At 36.0% G+C, this 23,332-nt stretch overlaps 1 protein-coding gene across 5 annotated transcripts in view; it reads left to right on the top strand.

The window, feature by feature from the left end:
* SLMAP (sarcolemma associated protein) overlaps positions 1-23,332 on the top strand; it is a 128,570-nt gene that overhangs the window by 66,186 nt on the left and 39,052 nt on the right. For all 5 annotated transcript variants that reach the window (XM_031953148.1, XM_031953144.1, XM_031953162.1 and 2 more), the window contains exons 5-10: positions 7,016-7,078; positions 12,534-12,629; positions 12,940-13,011; positions 13,461-13,601; positions 15,057-15,194; positions 17,761-17,929. In XM_031953148.1, coding sequence (XP_031809008.1) covers positions 7,016-7,078; positions 12,534-12,629; positions 12,940-13,011; positions 13,461-13,601; positions 15,057-15,194; positions 17,761-17,929 — 679 coding nt within the window. The remainder of the gene's footprint in view (positions 1-7,015; positions 7,079-12,533; positions 12,630-12,939; positions 13,012-13,460; positions 13,602-15,056; positions 15,195-17,760; positions 17,930-23,332) is intronic.

Below are 23,332 nucleotides of genomic sequence, written 5' to 3' on the forward strand. Positions count from 1 at the left end.
AATTTGGAAAACATAAAGAATTATTTAGCAACCGTAGGAGAGGTCAAGATATATTAATGTCAGGATTTCTAACTTTCATACTGATTTGCTGTAAGTTGCTGGAAGCATTCCTCAAAAGTGACACTACACAAAGAGAGTTTATGAGACTCAGATGTGAAAGAGCCCAAATTCAATAATTAAAACCGTATAATTAGATTGTGACGTTATAATGATACAAACAATGCTTCAGGCCTTCAGGAGTGGCAAAAATAAATTCATCAGATTCACAACTGAGACTGTGTAGAATATAAAAGGATAATGAAGGGAGGAATTGGAAGCAAACACATAAAAAAATTGAATAGCTTAAGATATGGCATCAGAAGACATGCTCTGAAAGCAAGAGGGGACTGGAAAAGTCTTTACACTGGCAACTTTTTGCCAACAGATAAGCAGGCACTTATGTTAGTCTTTTGTTATCAAACTTCTAAGCTCTATAGTTAAGTATTAATTCAGTTCACACTTTAAAAATCAAGATAAAAGAGTTGTTAACAAAATAAGAGCACTGGAGCTTTGACAAGAGGACTGAGTTTTTAAGAAGGACATTTCAAGAAAATGACATCAGGGAAGGTATCCAGAAGGTTGAAGGCAGCAGGAAAAGCATGATCTCTAAGTAAAACTGCTTCTGCTTTTGACAGTGAGGAAATCCTATGATAAGAAAGTTTGTGCAGGTATAGAAAATTGCATTGTTGTGGATGTTGGAGACAGGTTCTTTTATGTAGATAGCTTTTAAATTTGCTAAATAATAGAACCAAGAATGTGTGTGTTCCTTTCCTTCACATCTGATTGAAGACACGATGAAAACCTAACTTTTGTAATGCTAAATGTAAATGGTAGATTTTTCATTAAGATTTGAGAAAATCCCAGCTTTAATATGAAAACAAAAGTAGGCTATTTGTAGGCAATATTTTTAATATGGAAAGTTTTTGCACTTTTGAATATGCAAGGATTCTTCCCAATTTAGCATTCACCTGCCAGATGATTAGTTAGAATATGGTGTCAACCAAAGTGAAATTCACACTCCATTTCCCCCCTTCCCCCCAGACAGTGAGAAAAATTGAAATAACATAAATCAGAATATTCTATACGGCATGAGGTTCTATCAGTTTAGAACAGAGGTACCTTATAATTCTACCAGAATTGTCATGAAGAAAAACTTCAGCCTTTCAGAAATGTTATTGAAAACACAAATAATAGCAGAACATTTTAACATCAAAACCTTAATGAAAAAAAATATCGTATGCTTTCATGAATCACAAATATGGAATAATTAGAGATGGTATTAACTACATTCATATATCTATATCTTAATGACATAAATCAGTCATATAAATTGTAATTGTGAATAAAAGCTGGAGGCCTAAGTTACAAATAACAATTATTAAATGACTAAAAAGGAATTTTTTACAAACTGGATTACATCTGTGATAATGATTATATTAAAACATATAGGATAAAGTCAAAGTAGTGCTTTAATTTTGAATTTGTTGACTTTTTATCAACAGATTTTCTTTCTTTTAATCCACACCTTTGATTTCATTGATGTATAGAAACTGCTTCCTCTGAAACAGATCAGAATTCAGCTGTATTTTATAGTCTTAGAGCCATGACTGAAGGCTTTGATTTATTAATGGTCACACAAAGATTCCCACCCAGGAACCTGACTGCAATGCCATTTCTCCTTCCTCACTGCAGTCTGTAAGAAGTGGAGAAACTGAATGGAATCTTGACTGTTACTCTTCATTTTGTTGGTGAGGAATTTATAGCTGGGTCTCTAATGAGATACCTTGCCCATGGTCATACAGATAGAATGAGAACCAATCTTTCTTTTTATTTTATTTTATTTTATTTTACAGCTTTTTATTTTTAAGACATATGCATGGGTAATTTTTCAGCATTGACCCTTGCAAAAACCTTCTGTTACAACTTTTCCCCTTCTTACCCCCCTCTCCCCGCCTTCCACTACCCTAGGTGGCAGGTAGACCAATACATGTTAAATATGTTAAATACAATATATGTATACATATTTATACCGTTACCTTGCTGCATAACAAAAGTCAGATTTAGAAATAAGGTAAAAATAACCTGAGAAGGAAAACAAACATGCAAGCGAACAAAAACAGAAGGGGTGGAAAATGCTGTGTTCTCGTCCACACTCATTTCCCATGGTTCCTTCACTGGGTGTAGCTGGGAGAACCAGTCTTTCGACACAGGATTCTTGATTCCCAGTCCGGAGCTCATTCATTGTGTCACAGCCTAGGATGGATGATCTCAGGGAAAAGCAGAAGATCAGATGACCTCATAAATCTCACTTTTTTCAGAGTTCTGACAAATTTGGTAAATCATAGCTTACAAAAAGACTTCAAACCCAAGTCATTAGCATTTGATAATGTAAAAGAAATCTTTGATTGATTATGGAAACATAAAATACCATAGTTCACAAATCTAAAAATTAGAACAATTTCATCAGAAATTGTATCGAATTTTAGGGAGTTCTACAGATATCTGTGGGTCCATAGTCAAATTTGACTCAACCATTAAAGCAGAATTGACTGATGTACTTCTTAGATTGTTTTAAAATAAAAAGAAAAAAATTAAATCAACTTCCTTGTTCTTCATATGAGGCAAATATGATTTTGACTCTATTGTGGAGTAAAGACATAGCTGAAAGTCTAAACTAAAAGCTGTTTTTAATGAATATTAACATAAAAATAATGGATAAAATACAATGACTGTAATAGAAGATTCATAATTTTAATGATAGGTAATGTACAAATGGTGCCACAAGGACTCTCCGGGAGCTTACCCTCTGTTAGGGAGAATAAAATTTAGATCGTGGATACCATTTAATCTTTCCCTGCTTTGGTTTCCTCATTTGATCCTTTGTTGGCAGGAAAAATGGGGAGAAAGAGGCGTCCTTAACACAGTGCTCCCTGGTACCATGGGTGCTTAATAAATGTTAGTTAATTGATGGAGAGGGTGAACTCTCACTTTATACTTGCAGTGCAGGGAAGGTTTAATACTTTGGGATTATCCCATGCAGGGAAAAGCTTTGATAAAGAGAATGTTTTTTCTTAGACACATTAAATCTCTAGCAATGGAAAGAGTTGAGTGGTTTAGCAGGAAAATCACTGTGTATAAAATCAAATGGTCTGGGTAATGTGCATTTGCAATAGAGTTGAATTATAGGGCCAAAAGGGACCAGCATCATCAGATTTCAAAAAGGACTCTCAGGGAGTAGGAGTTGAGAAAAATTAGTTCTGGGATAATCCAGAGTGAAGTAGCTCATACTGCCTTAGCACAGAGGAGCCACGGATAAGAACTCATTAAAGGGTGTGTCTGTGTGTATGTGTGCATGTGTGTGTGCACACGTATGTTTGTGCACGCACGAACATACATTTAGCAAGTAAACATTCATCTTAGCTTTGGAGAGGCAAGCTTCAGATGAGCGGGACGGTCAGCAGCTTGATGGCAGGTTCTTAGGTTAGGGCTTCTTACACTTTTTCCACTCATGGGCACTTTTTTTCCTAGAAATGTTTACCTGATCTGGGATATATAGGTATGTTAAATAGGTGTATGTACAAATCAAACATTTACTGAGAAGAAATCACAATTTTGTGACCCCCACATTCAGTTATGAGACCCCTTGTGGGTGTGAAAGGAGAAACAGTACAGACACTAGAAATAGAAAGCAGAAGAAAGATTTGGATGGTAGCTCAAGGAGATATAGTGAGTCAAGTGAAGGTTTTAAAATAAGGATGAACGTGTGTTTGTAAGCAGCAGGAAAAGAGTCAGTATATAGAGATGAGGGTGAGAACACTTTATTATGGAGTTGAAAGAGGGTGGGACCAGGGTTGTATATATTGCACAGAGCTGCCATGAGGCAGTTTGATTGTTAGATCTTTGGATGAGAGGATGGCAACCAGGTGAGATGGAAGAGAAAAGAGTGTAGAAATGACATTGGGGAGAGATCTAGGAAGGGTAAAAAATGTTTGGAATAGCTACTGTGGTGTGAATGTGAATGAAAAGCAGGATGGTGTAAAAAGATGCTTTGCTGCATTAAGGGCCCATTTAACATTATGTAGCATAAACTTGTAATGAATCCAGTCTCTAGGGTCTAGTGGCCCATAAACAGAGAAGTGAGGGAGACAAATAGTAAGTTGGAGTGTCAGTAGGACAAGGGGTCAGGAAAACCAGAGTAGATGCTACAATAGCTCCCTAAGTAAAAGAACAAGAGAAGGAGGCAGAGAGCAGGGGGCCAGCTCCGTGGTACAGTTGAAAAAGTTAATTGACTTGCTCAGGGTCACACAGTTAATAAGTATCAAGTATCTGAGGCCTCATTTGAACTTAAGTCCTATTACCTATTATCCCAAGATAATTAACCCTGATTCACTCAGCATCTCCTTCCACCACCAAAAAACAAACAAAACAAAAATGCAAAGCGTATAGATAATACAGAAAGGTTGGCTTTGGAAAGAACTAATAAATGGAGGTTATGTGATCATGGTAAAAGATAAACAGGGATAGAGAAAGACTTAGGGAAAGATGGAATGATAAGCTTTTTTTGCATTCAAAAATCTGAGTGTATTTTTTAAAATCCCAAGTAACTGGAAGACAAAGGTTTTTTGCCATGCAAATGGAAAATATTATTGGAAATCATATTGTGTTTGGTTATATTTCTTGGAAAACTTTTGTTCAGCAAAAATCAATCCTCCAAAAGTAAAAGGAAATGCAAGGGTTTGATAAATGCTTATCTTTGAGACCGTTATTCTATAGTAGGCAAAGGATGTGAACCTTTCTTGGAGGAGAAACTGTGAACTATGGGAAATGATGGGCAGTTTTCCAAATTGTAGAGAAACTCATATTAAAATCACCTCTAGATGCCACCATAAGCTAGAAGAATTCGTCCAGGAAACATAGAAAAATATCCTACATTGACTGAAGAACACATTCTAAGATATGGTTATTGGAACTGTAGACAGGTCTAGATATTTTGTCAAACACAGGATTCTGGGAAAATGGCTGAATAAATTGGTAAATTTTGAGCTCTCCAGATTTCCCCTATAAATAGAACAAATTTGCACCTCAGGGCAAACATAGCCTGGGGTTTTCCTGACTACCACTAGAGAAGATCTGAAGAAAGACTGGGGATGAACCTGTTTCAAGTGCAGATACCTCTGGGCTGGCTCTGCAGAAACACCACATGGGGAGCCCTTGACCAGCGATGTGTGGCTAGAGCTTCAGCAGGAACTTTCCCCTTGAGGATTGTGTGTGGAATCTGCGTCTGAGTCCAGGAAGACTGAGGCCACACCACATAGATACCATGAAGGTTACAGCACCCTAAAATCTATTAAAAAAATAAAGGGGGAGGGATGGGCAGATAGGGAAGCAAAGGGTGAGGGAGGGATCCTTGGGTGTGGGGAAGGTAACTAATAGCAGGGCAACTTATGGAGCAGAATTTAATTAAAGAGGTATCAGGGACATTTTGGCAAATATTAAAAGCCACCAAGTTGATAATATTGTTTCATCTAATTATTATATTACTAAGACTATGTACTTAAAATGTCATGTAAAGGACCAGTCTATACTCAGTATTCAAAACCGCCTTCATTGTAAGACAGCGGCAGAACCCACAACTGAAATGACTTGCATTTCTGAATATAGTAGTTGCTGGTTAAATTGTGTTATATTAATGGAAGTTTTGTATAAAAGCGAACCAGTAAATCTGGAAAAGACCATTACAAAATGAAACTGCATTAGTGTAGTAGACTATACAAGAAATCCATTGAGTACACCTTTAGATTTGTCGTTTAAATAATTTTTCCCTTAAGTAAAATAAGATCTATTTGAAAAGATGAGACAGAGCAGATATTTGTTGTTGTTGTTAATTCATGTGGTTTTACTTTGTTAAATGTTATGATTTATGTAAGGTTTTATTCATTATTTTGTATTTTCTATTTGGCTTAATGGTTATTAAGTTGATAAGAATTATGTGTAGAACATGTGCTAGATCTTGGTAGAATTTATATTTTTATGTAGTTATTTTCTGCCCACCTCATATATAGAATGTTAGGCTAAATATATTTATCTTAGCCGTATTCTTGTCTGTGTATAATTTTTTATTTATTTATATTTATAAAAAATTTTTGTGTATTTGTTGTGCTGCACTATGTATAAATGATTTTCATATTTTATAAATCATTGAAATATTTTAGATGAGATTTATAGGAATGGGACACATTATGATGTACTTAAGAGATGGAGTGTCACTTCTAAAAGGACTAGAAGATTATTTTTAATCTGTTGCTGCATGCTATTGACTTTCCAACTAACGTGTACTGAATGTGGTATTTTTTGACTTTTTGTTTTGATCAAAACATCCCAGAAAGTTTTTTATTTTTCTTTAGAATTCCTCCTTTACTAATTTATGTAGATAATTCTTTCATGGTTCATATTTAATTCAGTCTTATTATGGTTTACTGCTTTGTTTGATAATTACTGTGCTGTAAGGATATTCGTGTTTTTTAAGCAAAACATCAAAGTCTTTCCACTTTTTTGTTTTTATGTATAGGAAGGTAAGTTTTTTGGTATCCTTTCTTTTTCAGATGGCTAATCACCAAGATCAACTATTTAAAGATTTCTTCTAGTTGTAATCAGACTGTTTATACCTTAGCATATTATTTTTCTTTCCCATTTCTCTTTAAATTAAAACTATATGTGATTGATGCTGTAGTGTTCATTCTACTTTAGTGGTTGTGGAAGACTTTGTGACACAAAAGGGGTATAAAATAATTCAATTTAAGAAATATTGTTATATTAATTTGCTATTTGAAGAAAAAAATAGTCACTGCCTTAGGGAGCTTCCATTTTATCAGGGTTATCACCTGGATAAGTAAATACTTCTTTGCATTTTGTGGGCATAAAGCCTCTTCAAAAAGTACCTTCAACAAATGTTAATGACATCTCCTCTCGCCTGTAGGTTGCTGCTAACACTCCAAGTATGTACTCTCAGGAACTGTTCCAACTTTCACAGTATCTACAGGTAAAAATGAACCCTTGAGCTTTTGGAGTTTAGAACCTAGAAGTGAAATATGTAAAGCTTTGAGTCACTTAGCAAATTCAGGATGGGGAAAACCTGGCACATTGACACAGTTGTGACAGACTTACGAGGACATAGGTGGGAAAGTTGAAAGAACTATGCGTTTCTTAATTTAGAGAAGAAAAATTTTCCATTAGAACAAGTTGGAGAAGGCTCTGACGTGAAGGGATCAGGAAAGTCTATTGCTGAGAGTGCAATTTGAGCCAAGTCTTGAAGGAAGCCAGGGAAGCTTAACCGCCCAGGTGAGGAGCCAACATCCCACGTGTTGGTGCAGCCATGAAAAGTTGATGGGAGATGGAGGCTTACATTCCAGGACCCTTCTCTAGTGAGAGCCGACTTGAAGGGTTCTAATGGAGGCTTCCCCCTGCCTTAGTGACTGATCAGATTATCTGGTGAGCGAGCCAGGCACAAATCTGCCCAGTTCTCTGTACTTTGAATTGCTTCATCTTGCCTATGTTAGAACTATGGGCACACATGAGGCCCAAGTACTGAGCAAAGGTGCTGCCCACAAAGCTTCCCACCCTGTGATCCTGTGATGTTTGTGGCCCTGGCCTTTTGCTCATCTGTAATATGGAGATGAGAATCACCCCCAAACCCTGTCTGAATATCCGTGGTTACCCCAGAATCCCCTCATCATTCTCCCCAAAGGACACGGAGGTAGTTGGTCTCTGCCCCTTTTCATGAACTTGTGCTAGATCTTGGTGATCATTGCTTCCCCTTCTAAGGGCTTGTCAGGCTTCCCTCTAATAATGGGTTTTCTATTTTGTCAAGAATCTTGCTCACCAGCCTATAGATGGAATTTGTCCCCTTTACTTGAGCACTGGAGCATGCCTCTCTCAGCCTTATCTTTGAGTACTCTGTACGTGGCTTGGTGACTTTAGCTGATTGAAGGCAGAGAAGCTTTTTTTCCCATTTACATTCACTTATTTTGAGCTTGAACTCAAAAAAACTATATTTTGTTCTCTCCTTGCCGATCTGAAGATTGTTTCCTTTGGTATGTTCCACAAAATCAAAATAACACAAGGCATTTTTTTTTTCTTTATTCGGGTTTTTTTTCTTCCTCCACTTTTTTCTTCTTATCCTCCTTATCCCCTCTTCTGTGACAATAGGCTTATGATCTCTTTCCTCTTTCCAAGTCACCTTAATTTAGTCCTTTGGTTTTTCTTAGTGTCTAAAGTAGACTGGAAGTTCCATTTTCTGCTGTCTCAAGCTCTGTCTCCAATCTGTCCTTTTCCTGTTCTGTCTTTCTTAGCTTTTCCACAATCTCACTTTTCCTTTCATTATTTTTGGCCTTTTTTCTTTTGTGATTGTTTCCCTCTGTTGCTAGCTCCCGTTACTTGTCATCACTACACTGAGTGTTCTTTGAACTCGGTTTTGGGTCTTGCCCTCTGAGTGTCAGGAAGACTTCACACTTTGGGCCCTCAGGCTACTAGATAGCAAGTTTTTACTAAGTCCCTATGTGTCAAGGCAGAAGCAGTATTAGAGTATGTTAGAGAATAAGTTGGATTCCCATTCTCCTGTGCTGCTTGGTAGCTGTAGAACTTTGCTTTTCACTTAACCTAGTACACCGGACCCCTTTTCATATTGGTTTTTAAAAAATGGCAAACATCCAGAGTCAAAAGTGAGAAGGATCCATCCTCAGGAAGATCATGTTTTTTTTTGTTTTTTGTTTTTTTTTTTTTAATTTAATAGCCTTTTATTTACAAGATATATACATGGGGGTAACTTTACAGGATTAACAATTGCCAAACCTCTTGTTCCAATTTTTCACCTCTTACCCACCCCCACCCCCTCCCCTAGATGGCAGGATGACCAGTAGATGTTAAATATATTAAAATATAACTTAGATACACAATAAGTATACATGACCAAAACATTATTTTGCTGTACAAAAAGAATCAGACTCTGAATTATTGTACAATTAGCTTGTGAAGGAAATAAAAAATGCATGTGTGCATAAATATAGGGACTGGGAATTCAATGTAATGGTTTTTAGTCATCTCCCAGAGTTCTTTTTCTGGGCATAGCTAGTTCAGTTCATTACTGCTCCATTAGAAATGATTTGGTTGATCTCGTTGCTGAGGATGGCCTGATCCATCAGGACTGGTCATCATCTAGTATTGTTGTTGAAGTATATAATGATCTCCTGGTCCTGCTCATTTCACTCAGCATCAATTCGTGTCAGTCTCTCCAGGCCTTTCTGAAATCATCCTGTTGGTCATTTCTTACAGAACAGTAATATTCCACATCAAAAAGTTATCAAACTGTGCATACCCTTTGATCCAGCAGCGTTACTACTGGGCTTATATCCCAAAGAGATTATAAAGAAGGGAAAGGGACCTGTATGTGCACGAATGTTTGTGGCAGCCCTTTTTGTAGTGGCTAGAAACTGGAAACTGAATGGATGTCCATCAGTTGGAGAATGGCTGAATAAATTGTGGTATATGAAAATTATGGAATATTACTGTTCTGTAAGAAATGACCAACAGGATGATTTCAGAAAGGCCTGGAGAGACTTACACGAACTGATGCTGAGTGAAATGAGCAGGACCAGGAGATCATTATATACTTCAACAACAATACTAGATGATGACCAGTCCTGATGGATCAGGCCATCCTCAGCAACGAGATCAACCAAATCATTTCTAATGGAGCAGTAATGAACTGAACTAGCTATCCTAGAAAAGAACTCTGGGAGATGACTAAAACCATTACATTGAATTCCCAGTCCCTATATTTATGCACACCTGCATCTTTGATTTCCTTCACAAGCTAATTGTACAATAACTCAGAGTCTGATTCTTTTTGTACAGCAAAATAATGTTTTGGTCATGTATACTTATTGTGTATCTAAGTTATATTTTAATATATTTAACATCTACTGGTCATCCTGCCATTTAGGGAGGGGTGGGGGGTAAGAGGTGAAAATTGGAACAAGAGGTTTGGCAATTGTTAATGCTGTAAAGTTACCCATGTATATATCCTGTAAATTAAAGGCTATTAAATTAAAAAAAAAAAAAAAAAAAACAAAGGGTATGCACAGTTTGATAACTTTTTGAGCATAGTTCCAAACTACTCTCCAAAATGGTTGGATTCGTTCACAACTCCACCAACAATGCATCAATGTCCCAGTTTTCCCGCATCCCCAGGAAGATCATGTTTTACTAAGAATAACTAATCCTACACATTGGAAATGTGTATGTAAGAAAATACTTGTGTGGTTGAGTGAAGTTAATACAGGAACAGTGAGGAGATCAAGAAAGGCATTATATTAGAGTGACACAAGCTAAGGTTTTTTAATTAAAGAGAATTAATTAAAACTTAATTAATTAAAAAGAATTTTTTTTTTTTAGCTCCCAGTTCTCTCCTTCCACCTCTTCTCTGTCCCCTCCCCCAACCCCATCATTGGGAAGGCTTACAATATGATACCCATTATACATGTGAAGCATGCCAAAAATTATTCCTATTGGCTCTGTTCCTCCTCTCCCCCCCCAGTAGATATAGATAGATAAATAGAAAAAATTATGCTTCAGTCTATACTAGTATATTATTTCTCTGCATGTCATTTTTCATCATGGGTCCTTTGGAATTGTTTTAGATCATCTTGATCAGAGTAGTTAAATCTTTCACAGTTGTTCATCATCACAATATTGCTGTTAAGTGTGTACAGTGTTCCCCTAGTTCTGCTCACTTCACTTTGTATCAGCTCATGTAAGTCCAGTTTTTCCTGAAATAATTTTGCTCATTTTTTATAGTATAGTAATATTCCATCACAATCCTATATCATTTTCCATTTGATAAGCATCCCCTAAGTTTCCACTGCAAAAAGAAATAAGGTCAGTTTTGAAAGAAACTAGAGATTCTAAGAAAGTTTAGAAGTAATTTGTATTTTGGGTGTTTTAAATGAATTGAATTAGATGAAAGTATATGAAAAACTTCAGACATCTAGAAATAACTCCATTTAGTAACTGGAGTTTTGCAATAAATTACCTATTTGTGACAATATAATACTCATCAACATTTTCTGAGTTGTAATGGATTTCATTTTTGCTCTTTAGTTGTTTGTCATGTCCACCTCTCTGTAATCCCATTTGGGTTTCTTGGAAAGATATTGGAGTGGTTTTCCATCTACTTCTACATTCTTATTTTACAGATGAGGAAACTGAGACAGAAAGGATTAAGTTACTTGCCTAGAGTTGCACAGCTAATAATTTACCAGAGCAGAGACCTAATATGAACTCAGGTTCACTTGACTTCAATGCTAGCATTCTTTTTACTGTGTCATGTAAGCTGCTCAACTCATTTAGAGGTCTTCATTTTCTTGTTTAGGGTTGACCTAAAAATAGAAAATCTATTTTGTATTGTTTATAAGCATTTCCCAATTCATTCAACATGTAAAATATTTTAAAAAATTAACATTTCTAGATCCAAGCAATCTTTCTTTAGTACATCTGACTTTTTGTTGATGATGTTTCCATTAATATACAAAAATAATTTATTTAATAGAAACAAATAAAATAAGAGTCAAAAGAAATCATCAGTCATTGAGAATCTCTTCTATGTATCCATCGTCAGCTTGGCTGTTGACTAAAATGCACTCTCCCACTAGCTCATGGATAGTAGGCAACATAGCTGCCTCAAATCATGCTCTTAAAATTGCTTCTTTAAAGCTCCTGGGTACTTAGACATAACTCTTGGACTCTGGTCTCTCATCTCCCTCCTTCCCTTCCACGCGGCTGCTTTTAGGCAGGCCTCCCCTATATTTTGGGCAGTGTGATCTCAGTCACCTCTTGTGCCATTGGGCAAGAGTTGAGCCAGAATACAATTTCACAGGTGCCAGGTGGACCAGTTTTGCTGCTGAAGCTCAAAGGTTGGGCATAGTTGCTCTTTAGACCTGATTCCTGATATTTTTAATTCCCATTTTTATTGAACAAAATTAGGTGAATTCTCAGCATTTTAAGCAGCTCAAGTCACAATGTAAACCACTTAAAAATTATATGCTTTTAATTTGCAGTCCTTTTGAAGCGTACTCTTTGATTTAACTAGTATTCTTAACATGTAGGATTGTCTTATTGGCAAATTTTACTCAGTATTTCACAGACTTTGTCAGTTATGAATTAACAGTTCACAATGATATGTTTTTTGTAAGAGTGGATTTTAAATGACTTGCAACTTTAATCTGACTAAAGACAGGCTTAAATGATTCAAGATGTTGAAATGATCTGAACTTGCTTGATAAGTTTGTTAAGCACTTTGTAAAATGTTAGAAGATATTATGGACTTTTCCTCTATTTGGTAGTTAAAATAAAAAATTTTAAAACATCATGTTTTTATTTTTTATTTTTTTATTTTTGGTTTAAGAATATTATGAATTTAGCTTTTGTAATTTTTTTTATAGGAAGCCTTACATCGGGAGCAGATGTTGGAACAGAAGCTAGCCACTCTTCAGAGGTTACTGGCCATCACACAAGAGGCTTCTGATACTAGTTGGCAGGTATCTGCAAAGATTGTCCTCACTTAATACAGTCTGAATACATAGAGCATAAGAACTTCAGTCTTTGATGTGAAACAAACGAAAATATATAGAGTCATAACAGGCTTTATAATCCCCAAAGAAGTGCTCTGACTTGAAAGAAAGTATTTTATTAAGTAAGATTAGTTCAACTTGTGATTCCAAATCTTGGCAATGGAAAGGCATAGGTAAATAAACAGATAAAATGATATAAAAATTGGCTTCAGAAAACAGTAGTGCTTATTAGCCATAGTAAAATATTTTTATGCATTTTAAATCTTTTCTTTTCCAGGCTTTAATAGATGAAGATAGACTGTTATCACGGTTAGAAGTTATGGGAAACCAGTTACAAGTATGTTCTAAAGTAGGTACATTGAGTCCCTTGTCTAGCACAATTGTGTACGTGGAGAAATCCAGGATTCTCTCTTTCTGTCTCTATGCCCTCATGTACAACTTGTGTTTTGTTGAAGCAGTGATCACTGTCAAATGGACCATTTCCAAAACACCAGTTTTGAGTCTGGATTAGATTTGAATTCATCCTTAGAAGTTACATTTCAAGCCTTCAAACATTCTGTGGTTGTGCAGTCCACAGGAAATCCCTGTCTAAAGATCCCCTTCATCAGACTTACATATTACATTCTGTAATGATTTGAGAGGGAGGCTGCTTGAAGATGGTTGTGCTCATTGTATCTTTACCTAATGAATGTAGTTGTTGTTTTAAACTCTGGCTTTCCTTTGTGTCCCTAGCACATGAAGTGCCTAGAAAGTGTGCTTATGGACTGACTGACTTTTGTAAAACTGTTTCATTCCTAGAATCAGACAGAAGATAGTTTAAGGAAAGAACTTGTAGCATTACAGGAAGATAAACACAACTATGAGACGACAGCCAAAGAGTCCCTGAGGCGGGTCCTTCAGGAGAAAATAGAAGTGGTCAGAAAACTCTCAGAAGTTGAGGTATGTTTGTTTCTTTTTGATTGAGTTTAACGCATTATTATTAAGCAGGAAAGCTCATGGCCATTTAGAAACCACTGCTGTCCCGGTTTGCTTTGCTCTTTGTATGAGCTCATGAGTCTCTGGTGCTTAACTTTGGACAAGGGACTTTCCTTACAACCCTCAGCACATTCGGTTCTTAGCTCACTGAATTCCCCAGGTTCTGGTGTGATGGGAACAGCCGAGTTTGAGTGCTAGTCCCCTGCCTGCCATCATCCTCCACAGCCTGACTGTATAAATGAACCACAGCTTCCCATCAGTCAAAGGGTGAAAGTGCTGAAAGGGGAATTGTAAGCCCTGTACCCTGTTGATAAGTTTGGCCTGCCTGCTAGGCTCTGACTCTACTTTGCAGTGGGGCTTCTCTTTCTCCTCTGAGGTAATGGTAAAGGCATGTGGGGAGACGAGAGGGGAGACCAGACAGGGTGGCAGGTTTTTCCCCTGATACCTCAGTACCAATATTAGCTTGAGCCACAAAAAATTCCAGATCTTGTACTCTGGCAGCATGTGTCTGTCATAAGTGCTTAGCAAATATTTGTTGAAATGGGAAGGACCTGAATTATCCTCTTCCCACTGTAAGCCAGACAATAAAAGACAGATGGAGGGCCAAAGTGAAAGGGTTCCTTACGAAGTGTTGCCGGTTGGTTCACATCCAGCCTCGGACTCTTCCTAGCTATGTGATTTGGGCAAGTCACCTGTTTGCCTTAGTTCTTCATCTCTAAAATGAGCTGGGGAGGGAAATGGTGAAGCATTTTAGTATCATTGCTAAAAAAAAACAAACCCCAGATGGGATCACAAAGAGTTGAACATGACTGAAACAGCCAAACAATAACAGCATTAAATTATTTTGAAAATACAGAATATAAAAGCAATAACTTCCTTTCTTTCCCATTTGTTTTCAGATTTAAAATTAGAAACCCTCCCAAGAACATGTATTAACTAAATTTAAATCAGAACATTTAATTCAGTCTCCAAATAAGGGGTCCTTTATGGCATTTGCTAATTTGTGACAAACAGAATTAAATTAGGTTTTATTAATCATGTTGCTTTAGAATAGACTTGTAAATTTAATTTTGTTTCTCAAACTATTGAAGCTCATTTTACATTTACCTTGACTTGTTCCATTCTAATCTGACTTGAAAGCAACAGCCAGTGATTACTTTGAAGAATTCAGATAAAAGAAAATCTAGATTTATGCAAAAGAGCAATTAGAAAAATTGACTTCCTTTAAATTTTCCTTATAAATATAAAGCCATTTACATTTTTTAATGTATTCTGTAAAATGAGCTTTTGTATGCCACGTTTTGACATTAATTGTCCCTCTCTAAAGACAACATAAGAAGTTAATAAATGTATTTTAATTCTTTTTTTATAAGTTGAAATGGGAATTTATTTAATTCTAAATGAGTGACTTAATTTCAGCGAAGTCTGAGTAATACTGAAGATGAATGTACCCACCTGAAAGAAATGAATGAAAGGACTCAGGAAGAATTAAGAGAATTGGCTAATAAATATAATGGAGCGGTTAATGAGATTAAAGATCTCTCTGACAAACTAAAGGTAAGTTTTCAGCTCTCTAGAGGTGTGTCCCTCAGGATTGTCAACAGACAGTTAGTTGTAAACATAGTTAATATCATAGACAATTGCATATCCTTGTGATTTCTGCCTTAACATATTACAGATATCTGAAAGCTGGAGACAAATTTTATGATAGTGACAGAAAAGTGCAGAGAGAAAACCCTGTGGAAAAGTCATTAAAAATCTGTAATATGATCAGGTAGATTTCAGAAAAACTTAGAAAGACTTATTGTGAACTGATACAAAGTGAAAGCAAACAGAGCCAGGAGACATTGTACATACTAACAGGATGTTATACGACAATCAACTATGAATGACTCGGCTATTCTCAGAAATACAGTGATCTCAGACAGTTCCAAAGAACTCATTAAGTAGAAGGTGCATCTAAATCCAGAGAAAGAACTGATGAAGTCTGAATGCAGATTGAAGCATACTGTTTTACAGTTTATTTATTTATTTTCTATTGGTATGTTTCTTTTAAAACATGACTAATATGAAAATATGTTTCATATGATATAACTTATATCATTGTTTATTATCTTAGGGAATGTGGCTGTCAAGAGGAGGAAGGAGAAAATTTGAAAATTAAAATTTTTTAAAATGATGTAGATTTTTTTTTGCATGGCATTTGAAAATATAAAATATTATTAGAAAAGTAAATAAAATCTTTAGTGTTTATGACTTTAGGATTCAGTATCACCTCTATTCAGATTACTCTTCTAGTTATAGCCGCTCTTTAATTCCATACTTGCATTTCCATATTTCAGCAAAACATACAATTCTTCCTTCCCTAAGTGGTCAGGATGTTCTGAGGGCCCTAGACAATCTCTGAGGTTTTTTCTAGCTCTTACATGACTTGTGTTTTTGACCAGAATAACCCATACCCTGCCAATAACTCAAGCTCTTCTCTCCTAGGTTTCCCCAGCCTTGCCTCCCCCTAACTTTTCTTTTTCTTTTGATCATTTAATTATTTTTCATTAGTCCCAACTTGAAATTTGGAAGACATTTTTGATATTTCTTTTCCCTTATTTGCCACAAAAGAATGTTTTTATTTCATTTTTTCTCAGTTACGTGTAAAAAACCTTTTTTTAACATTGTTGAGTTCTTAATAACCTCTTTCCCTTTAAATCCTCCTAGAAAACACAAGCAACTTTATATAGCTTAGACATGTGTGGTCATGCAAAGAATTTTCATATTACTTTATTGCAAAAGAGAACATAAAATAAAATAAAAATTTAAAAAGCACACTCCGGTCTGCTCTAAATGCATCAGTTCTTTCTGTGGGAGGTGACGAGCATTTTTCCTCATAAATCCTTTGGAATGGTCTTGGGTCATTGTATTGCCAATAATATTCTGTTACAGTGCATAGTGTTCTTCTGGTTCTGCTCACTTTAGTCATATTAGCTTTCCAAAGTTTTTTGAAATTCTCCTGCTCATTATTTCTTTGAACACAGTAGAATATTTGCCCCATTTAATGAGTTGTCAAGTCCTTGTTAATTTCCTACCACAATATTTTCTGTCTTTTTTTCCTTCCTCTTCATGTTTTAGAATCTCTTTCCGACCCTTGCTTCTTCCAAATGTGTTTATTACCCAACTTCTCTGTCGGTTATCCCCACAATAATGCCCACCCTCCCCTGCCAGCCCTTTGCATCTTTCTGGACAGATTTTGCTATTTCGTGTTTCATTTTGCAGCCTGACGCAGGGCAGATTATTTGGGCTCAGAAGGAGGCTGCTTCATCCTAACCACTCATCATCTTTCTGAGGCTCTTTCTTCTCTTGATTGAGGCTTGTCGCACACCTCAAGTGACAAACTAGATGAGGCCCATTTCTAGATTGCTCTCCAGCTCATCTTCCCTGTGGATGATCCCTTGCTCTTTGAATTTAGAACACTTTTTGTCTGCCTCTCCTTTGCATTGGCCACAGTCTACTTGTCTCTTCGTAACCCTTCATGAGGTTCTAAATTCCTTGTGATCAGCGACTTTTATTTTTCATCTTTATATTTCATTTCTATGGTCAAACTCTATAGAAGCAGGCATTAATAATGGGCACTTAGTAAAGCATAAATAAATGTTCACAAATATGAACTAACAATAAATTATTAATACAAAATAAAATGTTAATAAATGTAATAAAATATAAATGAATGCCCATTAACTTGTGGGTATGTAATAAATGTTTGGACTGAGAAAAAAAAAATTAGGTATTTTGCTTACTGATACAGCAAGATTCTTAAGGCAGGGAATTTTAAAAGAGGAAATATACAAGAGAAAGCCACTGAAAAGAATATGGACTCCAAGGAATCCATTCTTTGAGAAAACTGGGACAACTTCTTCCCCTTGTATCCTAGTATATTGTCATATACATAATCATCTAATGCCTGGGTTGGGGGTACGGGGGACTTTGCCCTTGGCTCATGTATTTTCAGTGTTGCCATTGGCCACCTGACCCACGGCAGTCAGGGGCTGCCTTTTCACATAGAAGCTTAAGGTGATAATGCAGGTATTTTAAATCTTTCCAAGTTGATTTCTTTATCTTTTTTCTTTTAAAGGCGGCTGAAGGAAGACAAGAAGAAATCCAGCAAAAGGGACAAGCAGAAAAAAAAGAATTGCAGCATAAAATTGATGAAATGGAAGAGAAAGAGCAGGAACTTCAAGCCAAAATCGAAGCCTTGCAAGCTGACAATGACTTCACCAATGAACGGCTAATGGCCCTGCAGGGTAAGCTGGGCCAGCAAAAACAGTCTAGTGGCATTGCTCTTTTGCTCTGTAAGCTACCTTTTTATTGCAGTTTTATCTCTAATTTTAGAAAATCTTCAAGTGAAAACTATCAAAGAGCTAAAAGTATAAGTAAACTTCATATTTAAACCTGTATTTTGTCACTCAGTGCAACTTGATTATTTCAAAATGTTTTCTTTTCAAAGGAAATGACTGATTTAATGGAGAATCCTAACAAAAGACAAAGCTACCACCAGAGGGCCTCACTGCTTGGATTTTGAAATATCTCAAAGGAATTGGGTTTATCTATATTAGTGCCCTAGGGGGCCTTTTGCTGGAGAAACTGTTAGGTGGGCGTTTTTGTGGTTGTGATATAATATATGCCTCTTACATAATTGAGTACTTCTCAGATCTTCATTTGTTCAAACCGATGAATTTTTTTAAATAAGTATGTTAAGAAATTTAGGTCATTATGTAGAAGTTTAGTTTGTGAGCCATAAAGTAATTCAGAGTCATACTAGGTCACTTGTAGATCAGTTTAAAAAATAGATGTATTTTCTTTGATCAGGCAATGATACCGTTTCTTAATCTTAGGCATACAAGTTGAGGACCTCTTACCTAAAATTAATGGGAGCACAGAAAAAGGTAGTGTGAAAAGATTAAATCTTTTTCTTTATAGCATTCCTCCCCCATTCTTTTTAGCTTGAAAGGGAAACCAGGCTTTTTAAGTGTTTAGAATGTTTGGAATGAAAGAAAACTAGTCTCTTTGTAGATTATCAGATTCTGGCTTTACAACCTAGTTGATCCCAGCCTCGGAAAACCAAACATTCTTTTAGTTTGTAATGATTAAGGCTGAATGCTCTGGTTTGTTTTTAGATATAGGTATTACTTGTTGCATAGCAACTCAGTACATTTTTATTTAAAGGTATTAGACATATTAAGGAAGACATTTTCTACTTAATTATTGTCTTTGTTAAATCTTTTTTTTAGTTAAATTTTAATTTTCTTTTTAATTCCCATATTTGTACCATTAGTTTGTTCTGCCATATTTTGCCTACTGTGACTATAGTGACTTCCCCTTTTCTTCCAGAAAAAGTCCCAACAGCTTTCCCTGCCCTTGCCCATTTATTAATTAGAGATATAAGTAGAAGGGATGAGTCATTAAGTTTTGGAAAGCCATACTTAGTTCTTGGGCTAGGACCCTACTTTCTGAGAAGCTAATTTTAAATTCTTCCAGGTTTCAGAGTCAAAAAGCATTACTGTGTATGGTCTGGATATTAAACTTAAGTAGATAGCTAATTTCTGGTAGCCTTCTAGATTCATTCTCCCTCTTTTTTGTAAAACTCTAAGTATTACTAAAATATGGCTGCTTATTTGGAACTGTGCTCAAAAAGTTCTCAAACTGAGCATACTTTTTGATCCAGCAGTGATCCAGGGCCTGTATCTCAAAGAGATCACAAAGGAGGGGAAAGGGACCTGTATGTGCAAAAATGTTTGTGGCAGCCCTTTTTGTAGTGCCAAGAAACTGGAAACTGAGTGTAAGTCCCTCAACTGGAGAATGGCTGAACATGTTATGGTATATAAATATTATGGAATATTATTGTTCTATAAGAAACGATCAACAGAATGATTTTAGAGAATCCTGGAGAGTCCTACAGGAACTGATGCTGAGTAAAGTGAGTAGAACCAAGAGGTTATTTTTATACATGGAAACGACAAGATTATATGATGATCAATTCTGATGAACATAGTTCTTTCCAATAATGAGTTGATTCAGATGAGTTCCAATAATCGTGTGATGGAGAGAGTCATCTACACCCAGAGAGAGGACTGTGGGAACTGTGTGAACCACAACATAGCATTTTCACTCTTTTTGGTGTTTTTGCTTGCATTTTTTTTTTCTTAGTTTTTTTCCCTTCTTGATCTGATTTTTATTATGCAGCAAGATAACTATATAAATATGTGTGTGTATATATATATTGGTTTTAACATATATTTTAACATATTTAAGATGTATTGAATTACCTGCCATCTAGGGCTGGGGGGAGGGGAAAATTTGGAGCACAAGATTTTGCAAGTGTCAGTATTGAAAATTTACCTATCCATAAATTTTGTCAATAAAAAAACTTTAAAACAAACAAACAAAAAAATTATGGGATAGCAAAAAAAAAAAGTATTTCTCAATTACAAAAATAAAATACTGCTGCTTGACAGTTAAGGGATTTTCTTAAAACAATGATCTCCTTTTTTTTTTTTTTTTTTTTTTTTTAAATTAATTTAATTTTTAAGTAGATAATCCAGTAGATAGATCATTAACCCTGAAGTTGATGAGAGAACCTGAGTTCACATATTATTACTTCAGACACTTCCAAGCTGGGTAACTCTTGGCAAGTCATTTAACCCTGTTGCCTCCCCCTTTCTTATCCTATCCTCCTCTTCTTCCCCCAAAATAAAAGTTCAATAGATCAAGGAATGAATTTCTTTTGAATTCCAGTGATCTTTGTGCACACTAGAGCCTAAGATCTTTCACATTGATTTCTTGCAATGCTGTCTCTTCCCCATTACCCAACTTTCATTCATTAGAGTACAATTTCCTTTAAAGTTTCTTGCCATCTTTTAATGGACAATATTTACATGAAGTCAGTAAATTTATGATAATTGCATCATCTTGGATGATTGGAAGCAAATCTTTTGTGTGTCACCTTATTGGAGAAAACAGGGTATTTGATTTTGGAGATGTTTATGTAAAAATACATGAGTGACTAATTTGGCCATTAATATGAAGAAATGATAGCCAATATATATAGTACATTAAATTTTCACTGTAATACTTTTAGTTGTCCAAGATAGCTAAGGCTTAATTGGGCCCATCTTGGACTTTCTCTTTAATTTTCCCTCATATGAGGTCCTTATTATAAAATAATAATTATATAATAATAAAATAATAATATAAAATAAAAATAATATTTAAAAAATGCTATTATAAAATAGCATGGCCTGAACAGGGCTACTTAGAGTATTTTTAGGGGGACCTGATGAATGAGCAGCTCCAATTCCTGTAGCTGTTTGAATGTGGTTGAAATATGTGATTAAATTATTCTTTGATGGAAGACTGAAGAATGAAAGAATCTGAAGCTCAGGAAAACAGCTGCAAGGCTGACGTCAAGTCAGGTCATGAGGCCATATGTGAATCTTAATTTTAATGATGGGCTCCAGGACTGGAGACCAAATCTTCTAGAATTCCTTTAAGAAATAGAACTGTATTCTTATACTATCCATTCAAGAGAATCATCTGTATGAAGCTGGAGGAGGCTGAACTAGACACTAATGCTTCATCATCATGTGAGGGAATCCTGAGTTCTTCAAAACTGGGAGCATGGAACACTAACCTGGCAGCCTCTTCTGCTTGGAGAAGCCTTTCTGAAATGAGTCAGGTTTTCCTGGACTCCCCTCTCCTAGTCTGGAAGGCTTAGTAGCAGCAGGTGGGCCGTATGGGGATGAACCCTTTGGCCAGCGCAGCCTGTCATGTTAGAAAATGGTTGAAATTATTTTAAGCACCAATAAATCCTATTATTTTTAGACTAGTTAGATCAAACTATTCTAACAAATAAGATTTTTGGTATTTCCTATTTAATTCTGCTTGAAGTCTAACTTAAAAGGTTATATAGGCTTGTGCTATATAAAATTGCCCGAGCTATGTCATTTTGTAGGATCATAGTTAAATAATGCAGTACAACTAATCTCTGTTCTCAAACTGTAAAATTCTAAATTGTTAGGTTTACAGCCATAATAATGGGTCCCTAAATCATTGTTTCACTTAACGTTGTGTCTTTGTGAAAATCATCAACATTAATGATGTTTAATTTCCTTTCCTTTTCTTATTCCCCTTTTTCTTTTTATATTTAAGTTTTCCTTAGTGTCATTTAAAAACAACTTTTTCTTTTTTGTTTTTTGGTTATACTTGTACATTTTTTACATATTTCTATAAGAATCATTTGGAAGAGAAAAATAGAACAAAAGGGAAAGACCACAAGGGAAAAAAAATAGAAGGATAAAAAAAGAATATTATGTGTTAATTTACATTCAGTTTCCATAATTCACTCTCTGCATGTGGATGGCATTTTTCATCCAAAGTTTATTGGGGATTGCCTTGGATCACTGAACTGCTGAGAAGACCCAAGTCTATGATAGTTGATCATCAGACAGTCTTGTTGCTGTGTATACCGTATTTTACTTTCATATATCACAACTTGTTTCACCATTCTCCAATTTTCCAGTTCTTTGCTATAGATCTTTAATTTTTTTCAAAGAAAATAGACTAGAGGCAACAAGTTAGTGTAATGGATAGAGCACCAGCCCTGAATTCAGGAGGACCTGAGTTCAAATCTAGTCCAGACACTTAACACTTCCTGGCTGTGTGTCCCTGGGCAAGTCACTTAACCCCAATTGCCTCCCCCCCCCCCCCCCAAAAAAAAAAGAAAGAAAGAAAGAAAAAGAAGATTGACTAATAAAGGAAACCAGAACTCTTAGAAGAAGTAAGTAAATGTCATTTAAAATAAAACGGGTCCCATTGCAGCCCATTGTTTTAGTTTTGATTCTCTTCCTTGATTCCCTTCCTGCAGGAAGGAAGGCACCTTCCTGCCTGCAGCTCCAGAATAGGACCTGGCCACCTTGAGTGGTTCATGAGTTATTCAGTATAGGTGCCCTCACCACGTCCATTTACATGAGTTAAGGCCGACAATGTCATCCGCAGCTTCTCTGTTTTGCCAGTCTGTCCTTGGGCAGCAGGCACAGAGGTTGTTGGACCTGCAGGTGAAGCCTTCTTTCCCCCTGATTAGATGAGCTGGGATGACCATCTAGAATCCGCCAAACTGTTGGTTCTCTCTCCAGGGATTCTAGGAGAATCAGGATTTTAAAGATAGTCACGTGTCAGTCAGTTGCCTGACTTGGAGTCAGGAAGACCTATGTAGAAAACTGCTTTTAACCTTGAGTATCTGAGAGCCCATGTGCAAGTCATTAAACTTTCTGTGTCTTTTTCCTCATCTCTAAAATGGGTATGCTAATAATACCTACAGTAGTTTATACTTTATATTTGTGAGCTTGATAAAATCTGAAGTGTAAAAAGTGGTTTTATTAGTGAAAGCTCACAGATCATTGGAAACATGCTTTCCCATGCGGTGTGTTTCATGTTTCTTTGTATAAACCATGTGTCATAGTTTTCACTCCAAAGCAGCTTGTGAGTTTTTGTGTTTTGTTCACCTTAAAATGAGAATTGATGGAAAGATGAATTTGTAGGGAAAGCATGAGTGACTAAGCCCTTGGAGCCGGTGGCTCATGGTGACTATATCCATCAAGTATTAGTTGGTCGGTGATGGGGCCGAGGCTGCGAGTTGTTTAGCCAACTGG

The sequence above is a fragment of the Sarcophilus harrisii genome, chromosome 1, assembly GCF_902635505.1.
Source record: "Sarcophilus harrisii chromosome 1, mSarHar1.11, whole genome shotgun sequence".
NCBI lineage: Eukaryota > Metazoa > Chordata > Mammalia > Dasyuromorphia > Dasyuridae > Sarcophilus > Sarcophilus harrisii.